This window comes from Lasioglossum baleicum, chromosome 16, assembly GCF_051020765.1.
Source record: "Lasioglossum baleicum chromosome 16, iyLasBale1, whole genome shotgun sequence".
Taxonomy (NCBI): Eukaryota; Metazoa; Arthropoda; class Insecta; order Hymenoptera; family Halictidae; genus Lasioglossum; species Lasioglossum baleicum.
The window spans coordinates 5,043,801-5,056,807 of NC_134944.1; the positions used below are offsets into that span (position 1 = coordinate 5,043,801).

The window sequence follows — 13,007 nt, forward strand, 5'->3', positions numbered from 1 at the left end:
ATTCTTGAAGATACAGTTAAAATTTCAAGTCGACTGGACATAAAATTTTCGAGAGACATTTTTTTCCACGTGGAAAAAGGAATTTGGTCATTAATCTCAGGACCAGATCACTCCGACTTCGTCGCGTTTAGCTAATTAAGGCAGAGCCCTTGGGTCCCTTCAAACTTTGACAAGGCCTGCATGTACATAGAACTTGTAGAGATTTCATCATATATACTGAGCGAATGAAAATGGTCCTTGGAATTGCGAACTGAGTCTGGACGTTTATCTACGAAATTATTAGTTGCCGAGGGAAATGTTTGAATGTGCAATTTGTACGACTAATAACGTTGAATTTACTCGTGCGAATGAGCTGTTTGAATATTCATTTGTTGAAAAATCTGCTCGATAAAGGAGGGGTGGGGGTAGCACCTGTTGGGAATTTCGTCGGAGATGCAATCTCGATGCATTTCGTTTCAGGCGAGGGTCTACCTGTTGTCCGCCGGATTCTCTTTAGCTTTTGGCTCGATGTTCACCAAGACGTATCGCGTGCATCGGATATTCACGAAAAGCAGGAGCGGAGTTGTCAAAGACAAGGTACTCGCTTTCAACAAGTCTACATAAATATTTCGCAGAATTATTATAAACCTTTCTAAGCCTTTTTAAATTCTTCTACAGCTGAATGGACTTTAGATTAACTAGACTACGAACTTTTATGCTACATAAAAAATGCATTAAATACAGATTGCAACGGCTACGTAGACATTTACTATAATATTGTAATAATGCAATAGTATTTAGATTTTATTTACTCATTTTTCTATCCTGCCTCTTTTTAATAAAATCCGCAATTAAAATTACAAAAATGTTGCAATTGTTATAATTATACTGCGGATCTTTATGCAAAATAAAAATTATCTGCGTCGATTGCAAAAAATAGAAACCAAATAGAATACTATTTCCTCCCTTAATAATTTAAATATATGAGACATAATATATTGACATCTTCAATTTTCAAAATTTTCCTACAATTTTAAATTTCGTCTACTCAATTTTTCTGTAAATGCATAAAGATCCGCAGTCTAGTTATAATTCTAAGTATTTTATTAGTATTTCATAAATATTTTTAAAGGTGTTTTATTAATATTTTTGCAGCTCCTGCAGGACACGAGATTGATCAGCCTGATCTGCGTCCTGCTGCTGATAGACGGCCTCGTAGTGACTTTGTGGGTCACTTTCGACCCTATGCAACGTCATCTGAGGAACCTGACCTTGGAGATCAACCCCCAAGACAGAGGCGTTGTGTATCAGCCTCAGGTATCGAACGCCTGAAGATTATTTACGAATGAAATGAGTTCCACTAAAGAAACTATTGTTCTTGGCACAACTGTCCATGGACCCCTAAATCAATCCTGGTTGCGAACACAATCCGAAACAGAAACTGCAACGAACGCAGCCAATTAATGGTGTTTAATTGTCGGTCCAGGTGGAAGTGTGCCATTCGCAGCACACGAACAGCTGGCTGGGCGCTCTCTACGTTTACAAAGGTCTGCTGCTCATTGTCGGTGTCTACATGGCTTGGGAGACAAGGTAAAAATACACCTGCCTCTTTTTACGCGATTCTTTTTTTTACTTTTTTAACACGCCCTCTTGCAAATTGCCAATCTAGAGCAAATTCAAATTTATCGTTGAACTCCCGCCACTTCGGGGGAAAAAATATTAGAATATTGTTCCTGCGCTCATTTTAAAGGTTGAGCCCTCTACTTTCATCCCCTTGAACCCCCTCATCCCCTTCAACCCCTTCACTTTTCCCAGAATCTCTTTTTTATTATAGAAATTCTACTTTCCCCAAATTTTCTACGATTCTTCGACGAACTTAGACGACTCTGGGGGGTACAAAAATTTTTTCTTCAAATTTGGGTCAACCTGGATTTGCAGAGGGAAGTTTACCCTTCGCAATGACGTCTCGAAAATTGATCTGCGATTTTTTCCCACGGTTTTATTCAACTTCGAGTCGGAAGAGGTTTTAATTGGCAAAAAATCACAGACCAATTTTCGAGACGCCATTGCAAAGGGGAAACTTCCGTCTACAAATTTGCATTGAAAATTGATTCGGGAAACAATTCTTTACACTATGCACGATCGTTCCAATTTGCAGAAATTTCCAAGGGAGAATAAATCACATCCTCGCTCTGTTCGACCTCAAATAAAAAATTGTTTCGATACAATAAAATAATTAACTTCGAGAGGGCTCGAAAGCTGAGACTTCGCCCTTCAAAACGAGCACGGGCAGGATCTCGCAGGATTTTTTTGCACTAAGTTACAGTAATTCTCGAAAGTCCACATTTTTATTAGCTCGCTTTCTTGTCTGCCTGTTCGGTACAAATTTTGCAATTGATTTCAAACTAACTTCCCGATGAGCTAGAGACTTGAAATTTTAAACATAACTCGCAGAATTGGATGACAATGCTTAAAATAATTTTTTAAAAAAGCCTATGCGTTTAGGAGATATAAGCTATTAAATTTAACCGTTACACCTCTCCGCGCTCAAAGTTATTAACCGTACCAGGTACAAAATCTGTGTCGGATATACACATTGTTTTATAAAAATTACAAGACTGGACTAATATATATTTATCACAATTTTTATAATAATACGTGCTTGAATAAAAAAATTTATTGAATAATTCCGAATGGAAGCACATCTTTATAATTTCGTTGTGGTACGGTTAATGTTCTTCAATCTCTATAAAATCAATTTTTATCGACAACAAAGATTAGGATACATAGTACATAGTGAGAAATGACTATGGTCCACGCCGATTGGCAATTCGCATTGCGAAGCAGCAATCCGTTGCGAGTGTTCGCGTACGTGGAAGTTCGAATTGGAGAGGCGGGGTCGAAGCGGAATTGGAGTTTAATGAGGGATGCCATTAGGGCGTTCATTAGCAAAGGCGTTTCCTCTTTTTGTCGAAGAACTGTCATTCGAGTATCGGCATTAGGCTCTCATCAGAGAGAGAGAGGGCGAGAGAGGGTTCGCGTTAGAGAAAGATAAAGTTTAAGGACACAACAACGGGCCAGATCGATCCCTCGATAATTTCGTTCGAACTGCCAAGGAATCGGCCGCTAATTGAATCGTTTCAGGCACGTGAAGATACCAGCTCTGAACGACTCGCAGTACATCGGCATGAGCGTCTACTTCGTCGTGATCACATCAGGCATCGTAGTGGTTCTAGCCAACCTGATGTCGGACAGAGCGACCTTGGCATTCGTCACTATCACCGCTCTGATTCTCGCGTCCACCACTGCTACATTAGCGCTGCTGTTTCTACCACAATTGGCCAACATCCTGGCAGGTGAGAGAGCCGATCCTGTGGTCCAAAGCCTCGGGTTAAAGATCGAGTGCAACACCAGGAGATTCGTCACTGACGACAAGAAGTAAGTTAGGCTTCGATCACACTCTAGTATACTGGATTCTTTGATTTCTAACAGTAAACGAATGTGACACTGTTCTGAATGAATTTAGCCATCGAAGCAACCACCGTTGTAATCTTACTTCCGATCTTTACTCATTTATGCTGAAAGTTCATTGGTCACATACAAAATTGTGAGGCCAGAACAATTTAATATTTGTTTTAATTTAGAATTATTGAGGAAATGCGTTTTTATTTAATTTCCCTTTCTGAGAATTGATTTGGATAATTATTATTTGATTTACGATTCTGAAAATCCTGAAAATTGATTCACACAATTTTTATTTGATTTACAATTATAAAAATGCTGAAAACTGGTTGACACAATTTTCATTCGATTTCCCTTCCTGGGAATTGATTTGCACAATTACTATTCGATTTCCATTTCTAAAAAATTCATTTGCTCAATTTTGATTGTATCTCCGTTCCTGACAATTGATTTACACAATTTTTATTTGATTTCCCTTTCTGGGGATTGATCTGCACAGTTATTATTTAACGTCCATTTCTAAAAACTGCATTTGCTCAATTTTTCATTTTATCTCTGTACTTGATAATTGACTGACAATATTTTTATTTAATTTCTGCTTCGTGTAATTGGTTTGCGCAATTTTTATTTAATTAGTACGTTTTATTTTGCATGTGGATATTCTAGCAATGAAAAAGAGGAATGCTAAGAAAATTGTTTTACATATCTGGGAGGGTGGCAAGAGAGAATGAAACTGGGGCGAGCATGCAGGTGCAAAGAAAGGTGACGATAGTGTGTCGAACACAGTGGCGATAAAGGTCTGTCGTTTTCGAGCTAATCGAACGGATCGACCTCGGACGATGTACCTTATATCGGATCCCGGTTCCCGAAACCCTTGGTGCGTTACTCCTACGGTACAAAGAATCGATTCGCCTTAAACCGGGTCACAGATATCGTTTATCATATTTTATTCAGCTTGTCTCTCCCCTACTTTCACTGAATTTCCTGCGAAACGTCCGCTCCGCTCGGGAACAGTTTATTTATTAGGCACAATCCTCCGGGCCTTTCAACTTCGATATACACATTTTCGTCAAAATATCTTCATTTGTTATATTCACGCCTTGCCGCATTTCTTACTTTTACGTTTCAGTATTTATTTTTACAAGCGTGCGTTCAGTGCAACCCTCCGGAGCTCTTTCGACGTCAACATATACCATTTTATTTTGTTAAATAGTTTGTTGCGTTACATCATCCGCTATTTATAACCTACGTTCTAGCAATTATTTTAATGAGCGTGCGCCGAGGTTGGGTCTTGCGAAACCGTAAGGAGATAAGGATGACCATGGTCAGACGCTCGCTATGCGGAGTAGAAATATTCTAACTGAATTGCAGTTAATGGGAGACTAATACAAATTTATTTCTCGTTAGATCACTTCCTATGTAGACAGAAAAAAAATAGTCTAGCTCGATTGCAACAATAGCTGAATAAAAATTGTATTGTTTGTAAGACTGCTCTTTGTACAGAATAAAAATATTCTAACTCGATATTGTAACATATAGGAGTTAGATGAAAAATTATTGTCCTTACTGCTTTATTTTTCATACTGAGGTGCTTCTGTGGTAGTTACTCGTGCTCATGGTACTTTATGATACTCTGTGTTACATCTATGGTACTTTATGGTACTCTATTCTACTCCTATGGTACTTTAAGATACACTATTATATTTCCATGGTACTTTAAGGTACTCTATTATACTTCTATGGTATTTTAAGGTACTCTATTATACTTCTATGGTACTTTAAGGTACTCTATTATACTTCTACGGTACTTTATGGTACTCTATTATACTCCTATGGTACTTCTATGGTACTTGTATGGTAAACTATGATACTCTATGATACCTTATGCTACTCTATAAGCCATCGTCCCTCCAGTTCCTGGTCCCCTCTCGCTTAAAAACCTTCCAACATTTTGAGCATCGAGCTATAGGCATACTTTCCGAGCAGTCAAAGCGCCCGGTGTCGACGAAACGATTGACCGAAATGGGATTTCACGTGACAGCGAGCTGCAGTACCGCGTGGAGGTGCAGAACCGCGTGTACCGTCGCGAAATGGCGCAGCTGGAGCTGGAACTGGCCAGATTGGAGAAACAATTGGCACAGGAGCCAGTCGAGCCGTCGCACGCTTCGTCGAGCACGTCGATTCCGCAACGGAACCCGAGTATCAGCGGCGGTTTACCTTTGTTGTTGCTCAGTGTCCTACCACCGGTCATCCCCAGAGCTAGCTGGCCATCCGCAAACCCATCCGGTGAGTGATCCTACTCGCTCTTTTCTAATTACTCCTCAAGATTCGTTGTGCAAATGTATTCCGCGCTGATTGCCACGCGATAGGACGCAGACTCTTGCCTTCGCCACTCATCGTCCATTCATTTTGACGCTCTCATGATCTCTCGTGTATCATAATCGATGGTGACGGTGATGGGACCGTGTGCGGACGATTCACCTCGCAGAGGAACCCGGGCAGCCTCGAAAGTTGGAGAAAATAGTGGAAACTTGGTGGACGAAGTATTTATGACAAAAAATTGCAAAAAATGTTTGTGTGGATATTTAGTCATTTTGGATCTTTTAATCTTCCAGAATGTAATATATATTTTTAATAGGATTTCATAAAGTCCTATTAGTTGGAAGAACAAAAAAGAACATTGTAGATGTATTTTTAAAAAGAATACCCTGGTGACAGGATCAAAGTCTGTGTCACAAATACTGTAGAATTTCATAGTTAATAACGTCACAAACACAATGACCAATTCATTTATGATGTGTGTGTGTTTCCATTATCTTGTCCATACTACCCCCGTGCATCAATGTCTGCACAGAGAACGAACTCGATTAAAAAATGCATTTACGCTGTAATAATAACGTAACAAAGTAATTTTCGCAGGAAAATTGGCAGTAAAGAAATTATCGACTAAATCGTTGAATTTCTCTTTCAGCTTCGATGCGAACACTGTTAAAAATACAGTCTCTTTAAAATAAAGGTCATTCTATTTAAAAAAAATGCACCGGTGATCTTAAATTTAAGATCAACTTCGAGAAAAGATGTTTCCAATCGTAACAGAGTTGAATTTAAAAATATAATATTATCAACGAAGCTATTACCGAAGGATCGAGACTAATTACTGTTTCCCTGTGTGTTGGATGATTTATGGACGGGGTTGTAGAAAGTTGCGTGGAATCGTCCGACAAGGAGGCGAAGAACTATAGCGTGTACACGAGAGAAAGCTTTTTGGTAGAGGCGCCCGCGCGAACCGCTGAAACGAGATTCCTCGATGTAAATTTGCACGATGAATGAACCTCTATATATCAAGGGGAGAAGGATGGAACGATACATAATTAATATTCTTCTCGCTTCGTCATTCTTCGGTCATTCAGGTGTTCAGGAAAGGTGACAGAATTCCGTTTATTGCACGCATAATAGCTTACAAACGGTTCGAACGTTTCTATGCTTGTCTCTTCTATTCACTTTGGTAGCAAACAAATGGCCAGTTGCCCACAGGCCCGAGCAACTTGTTCCCCTCCTGACTCCTTCCTACTCCTGGCTCCTCCCTACTCTTTGGTCCTGCCCACTAAACTCCCTCTCTCTACTCGTGGCTCCTCCCTATTTCTAGGTCCTGCCCACTAAACTCCCTCTCTCTACTCGTGGCTCCTCCCTATTTCTAGGTCCTTCCCACTAAACTCCCTCTCTTTACTCCTGGCTCCTCCCTGCGCCTAGGTCCTTCCCACTAAACTCCCTCTCTCTACTCGTGGCTCCTCCCTCCTCCAGACTCCTCCCACCAAACTCCTATGAAAGATGAGGGTGAACCAATACATGGTAGTGGGAGTGAAGCGACAATGGGGAAAAAGGTGCCCAGGTCGGATCTACACACTTGAGTGTCTTCTATCAGGATTAGTCACGTGACATTGTGACATGGTGGAAGAATGGGGGATAGCGTCTTAGAAGACGAAGCTAGACAAGTCAGTCGGACATTTGTACATTTGGCCATTTGTTTCCCATAAACTCGACGAAGAAACCAGTTTCCGCGATAGGGAGTACTAGAATAGGCCGATGGAGTGTTTTGTGAATGACACCGTTCCTAACTCGGCCCTCTCCTAACTGGACTCTGCTTCAAGCCATAATTTTCACAAAACCATAATTAGTCCAATTCTTCTGGAAAATTGCATGGAAAAATAGAGGAAGATTTCCCGTACCAAGTAGAACGTATGCATTAGTTTAGCCGTGTATAGTACACGGGAGAAAATTAATCGACTGCTGTCCAAGATCGTAGACGAAAATTGTATTCGCGCGAAATCACTGTGATTGCCGTCCCGACGTCGGATACGTATTATTAACCCGCGAGGGAACCTGCTTGCGAACACAGTCCATGCATTTCTGACATAGTAATCGCCACTCGGGACAGTACGCTGCACCATTCTCTAGGGCACCGAGACCGGTCGAGTTCGGACGAGGTTTAGGCCAGTTCTGCACCATGCATAGAAACTGTCGGTCGTAAGTAGTCGAACACTTCTGCGGGGGCTGCATAATTGATCTCTTGTCTTAATATCCTTCATCGAGGAGTCACTGAGGAGTCGGAAGTCTCCTGTGGCTCAGACTATTTTTATTTTGCATTAAAATCTGCAGTCTAATTATGGATTTTTAGATTGTTGATTGAAGGTTCTACAAAATTTTAGACAACTTGAAGACAGTAAAAAATGTGCACTAAAATTATAATATAAAATATACATTGTTATTGAACGTTCTAGAAAATTTTAGACAACTTGAAGACAATAAGAAATGTGCACTAAAATTATAATATGAAATCCACATTGTTATTGAGCGATCTAGAAAATTTTAGACAACTTGAAAACAGTAAAAAATGTGCAGTAAAATTATAATATAAAATCTACATTGTTGATTGAAGGTTCTACAAAATTTTGGTGGCACAAGTCAGAAGTGTCCGGACGCTTGCGGACGACAGGGTGCACCCAGCTTTGCACGCGTTTCAGAATGCAGAGAAACGAACTTATACGGTCAGGTTCGATGGTTTGAATTTGTGAATGCAAGTTTGTTAATACTTTTTTTTTATCCGGCCATCGAGCCCGCGATGCATATTAGGAAAGGTTTCGAAAGACACGCGAAAGCGAACACTCTCCCACGAGAAAGAGAGATACGCAGTTCTTCTCCTTCCTGTTCCGCAATTACCAGTAGAGGCGGCTGCTTTCGCTTCTGCGTTACGCTTCGATTCGCCTTATGTATCGATGCGTCTGCAGTAACACTGTGCTAGCAACGAAAGTAACTAACAAGCCTATGGAACACGAGACTCGACCAGCCACTTGTTCTTCGACTGACGTAGGAATGCGACGAGGTACCGTAGCGTTTAGCAGCCAGCCGGATTTGGAGCCGGATGGTCCCAGGAGAAGTCTCGCGGACATCTATAAGCTCAATCGGCGAAGGGAGACCGAAGGGCCGAATCGTTTAGGCGTTTTCCAGAGGCTGTTCAGTCTGTTCGGCAGTCGGCCATCCAGCAGGAAGACCTCCACCGCATCGTTCACAGGTGAGAACCAATTACGTTCCTCTTAGTACCCTTTTGTTCTCGGTCAATTCAATTTTCCAGAATTACGTTCTCTCAAATTTTTAGAATTTTTCCTGCTTCAATTACTAACATTACGCAAACGATTCTTACGTAGAACGATCCCGTAGACTCTCCCGAATACGCCAGTATATTTTTTAATAGTGTTATCAGCGTTTGAACGTGTTTAAATAATTTTTAAGTAGACCAGATCTTGACATCGTGCATGAAAGTTGACACATTCTCATAAGTATTTAGCAGTTTCTCCTGCATTCATTATCGAAGTTGTGCGAATGATTCTTGCGTAGAATAATTCTGCAAACTCTCCTGAATACGACGGTATATTTTTTAATATTATTACAACGTTATAAACAAGTTTAAAAAATATCCGAAGACGCGTTCCCCACAATTTTCACTGTAAAACGTGATTTTCTACGAATAAAAATACTAAAACCTTCCAGAGTGAACTAAAAAAAATCCCTGAATGTATATATGTTGCTCCCGACGTTTGACAAACAAATCGGAAACTGATGACTCGAGCTCTGATTCCAATTTGGCCCGTGGTACAATGTATTTCATTTTAAACGAGACACCCCGGACACATCACCGTCAAAATCTGATCGATTTCTCGTGGAATGACCCGATAAATAATTAGTAAAGTGACAGGCTAGATTCGAAATACCGTGGCCCCGGGATATATATCCGCTCGGATTTTGGGGATGGATTACTATGGAATAACTGTATCGTAATCCCGCAGGGGTAGCGTCAGCACTGCGAGTGCACATGGGATACATCGCTGGCTTGGTGCCCGGCACGAAAGCCGCGTCCACCTGTCAGGTGAATGCCCAAGGCACACGGCCACCTCATCCACGTTGCGGCTCTGGACCAATCATTAGTATTACTAGCGAAGAAGATCGCAGACTAAGCTTGGGGCTGCGGCGCAAAGAGAGCAGCGAGCCCAGGGTCAATTTCAGTCTACCACCTAGTAAGTCTCTTCTCCATTTCACTGATGAGCCCCACTCAAAGCACAATCCTTAATCAACCAGCACCATTACTTACACCAGCTGCACTGTAACTTGGGTAACCAAAAATATTTTTGCTTTTTCCCTACGAAATCCAGTAGATTTGAGCGAGAAGGTGCCAAAAATCCGAGTCTCAATCCTAGGAGATCAGTGGCTGAAAAGTTATGAGTGTTTACAGTTGAGCGATTTAGTTTAACCAAGCTATTCAGTTTAACCAACTTTAAACAATCATAACTTTTGAGGCACTGATCTCCTTGGATTGAAACTTGTATTTCTGGCATTTTCTTGATAGAATCTACAGGATTACATAAAAAGTTTCTGGTTACCCAAGGTTACAGTGTACCCCTACATTCTCCTAATCCGCCCAACGACTTCTCGATGAATTAATTAAAAATCTAATGCCATCTCAGAAGCCAGCACGAGCCAATCGTCCTCTCGCGAGAAGATCCGAGGATCCCCGCGCTTCCCCCACCGGATAGTCCCAGCGAACAGCCTGAACGCGATCGCATCCGGTTCATCGATCTCGAAATCGCAGCGCTGGCACTCGATGGAGGATGCAAGGAAAACGAAACCTCTGCAAACCCCTCGCGGTTCGTCCTGCAGTCCGAACTGCGACGTGTGGGCTACGAGAGAGGTGGAGATTCCACTAAGCGAGCTGGGAATTGGGACGAAAAAACCACCGGATTCGTTAGCCTTGCCATTCCCTGTGGAGTCAAAAGCGAAGAGTCCTGATGACAGACTCGGTAACGATCCCGGTAAGCTCCCCAGGGCGAACGACGTCCCTGGAATCGCCAGCCCCGCTGAATCGGAGACCAAACCCGCCAGGCTAGCTTCCTCTGCCTCCTCGTCGCCCGTGAACGCTAGGATCTCGGAGGAAGTCAACGTTGAGTCGAACATCGAGCTGGACACTAGTACAAACTTTGCGAGGGATGATCCTTGGCTACACAGCAGACCTAACAGTCCTATTGTTCACGTGACGAACGTGGATGAGATGGAAACTAGGGACGTTGACAAGGAAGTGAACTAGAAATCTTAAGGGATGAAGGACTGATGGATTTTTCCTGACGCACTGTGCTCTGAAAACATTCTGGCTGGGCGAAAACTTGATTTTCATTGAAGAAATGAAGAAAATTCACATTTTCTAATATCTTGAAGACGACCTTGACATATATAGTATGTCCTTGAGAGGAGAAACATTTTCTTTCCATATTTTCTCATATCATTAAAAACAGAGAACTTCCAAGTACACCTACTGATGATGTAAACGAAAAATTTGGTCAATGCTCGCCACCAGTATACGCCGCAGATTTTAGGTCAAGTCACTTCTCACCCTTCGCACTCGACGCTGTTTCAACTCCAGAATTCAGATACATCTTCTGACCCAGAATATTTCCATTTCATACACATTTTTTTCATTTTATACGTCTTCCATCCCCCCGGGAATTCATTACGCCAATCCAGCACTGGAGGAACTGTATTAAATTACGGTATGCTAATTTGTAATACCTCTTCGAGATCTCTTCAGAGAACGTGTAAAATTATTTGGGGTCTAAGAACGAAAATATTAAAGAATAAAATATATAATACTTCTTCAAGATCTCTTCAGAAAACGTGTAAAATTATTTGGGGTCTAAGAACGAAAATATTAAAGAATAATATTGTGGAATTTATTACACCAACCCAGTACTGGAAAATATATAATACTTCTTCAAGATCTCTTCAGAAAACATTTAGAAAGTCGAGCACATAAAGAGCTCGAGTAAAATTGAAGAAAAACAAAAATACTGGATTGTCCAGCCAGCGTCTAGTTTCCAGAACGCAGTGCAACGCCGAAGAACGAATAATACGTAAAAGAGGGCACAGAGAAATTGCGCTTACTCCCCTAACCGGCCGAGACTCTTTCTCCTTTCGTTCCAAAGGGATCGCGCGATCCTTCGCGCACGCGACAATCTTCTGTACATCGTAATCATGTACAGAACAAGCTCAAACGAGGCTCAAGTGTGCGAGACCGCGTGAAAACAGACATTCCCTCCGTACCGTCGCGTCTCTACCGCCACCCTACCCATGACGCGTCGATCGCCGGCCAATCGGCGCGCCTATCGCATATCCTCCGCTACTCCCGAATGTCTCTCGAACGCGACGCTACGGAGAGGAAAACTGTGATCAATGTTTTAAATTTTAATCGTGTGTGTTCCGTAGCAGTTGTGCCAAAAGACATGCAATCCAGGACCCGTAAAAGTATGCACAGCGGACCGAGAGACTATGATAAAACGTGGATCGTGGAGGGACCAAAGCAACAAATTCTTCAGTTCGTTGCGCGAAATTATTTTTAATAAACGATGAAAGTTCGTAAACACTGTTAACTCCGTTAACGCTTTCATTCTAATATATGTATATTGTCCGCAGTATCGTTCCGTGTACTTGTACAGAACCGTGGAGCCATGAACCGTGGATGAAACGAGCTGACAGTACTCTTACAGGTCCAACATCAAAGTGTTCAGCGCCCTAAACCCTTCCTTCAGTACCTGCACTCGATGTAATGTAATGTAAAAAAAAAAGAAAGAAATAACAAAATATATAGGAAACAGAAAGTATATATTAATTCTTCGCGACGCGGCGGAACGAAAGAAAAAAAGGAACGTTGGATTTTTCTTTTGGGAATACCGACGTCTCAGATGTATACTATGATATTTTGATGCCGAGACGCGCGAGCGTATGTATACACCTATAAATATGTAGATAAATGAGAGCGAATGGAGCGCGAACAGCACTCCGACTCCACCCCCGTTTCGTACCTCGACTAATATCGATGTGTCAATCATTGAGTCGCTAATCACTAAGCAATAATGTTCGTCGGTGCAATTACAGATCGTGTAATAAAGATAAATATATATATATTCTATGTGGCTGTTATCAACGAGGGTTGACTTTTTCCTTACCTGGACCAACAGTGACTGTTT

General features: G+C 41.6%; 1 protein-coding gene across 8 annotated transcripts in view; it reads left to right on the forward strand.

Moving 5' to 3' along the window:
• The window catches only part of Gaba-b-r3 (gamma-aminobutyric acid type B receptor subunit 3), a 69,721-nt gene extending 56,763 nt beyond the window's left edge, over nucleotides 1-12,958 (forward strand). For 6 of the 8 annotated variants that reach the window (XM_076441601.1, XM_076441602.1, XM_076441600.1 and 3 more), the window contains 8 exons: nucleotides 460-576; nucleotides 1,135-1,296; nucleotides 1,466-1,569; nucleotides 3,124-3,417; nucleotides 5,483-5,727; nucleotides 8,810-9,010; nucleotides 9,783-10,010; nucleotides 10,458-12,958. In XM_076441601.1, coding sequence (XP_076297716.1) covers nucleotides 460-576; nucleotides 1,135-1,296; nucleotides 1,466-1,569; nucleotides 3,124-3,417; nucleotides 5,483-5,727; nucleotides 8,810-9,010; nucleotides 9,783-10,010; nucleotides 10,458-11,074 — 1,968 coding nt within the window. In that variant the 3' untranslated portion in view covers nucleotides 11,075-12,958. Of the gene's footprint in view, nucleotides 1-459; nucleotides 577-1,134; nucleotides 1,297-1,465; nucleotides 1,570-3,123; nucleotides 3,418-5,482; nucleotides 5,728-6,851; nucleotides 6,865-8,809; nucleotides 9,011-9,782; nucleotides 10,011-10,457 lie in introns of those variants that run through there. The other 2 variants (XM_076441599.1, XM_076441603.1) reach the window with 2 other exon arrangements.
• Nucleotides 12,959-13,007: the final 49 nt, after the last annotated feature.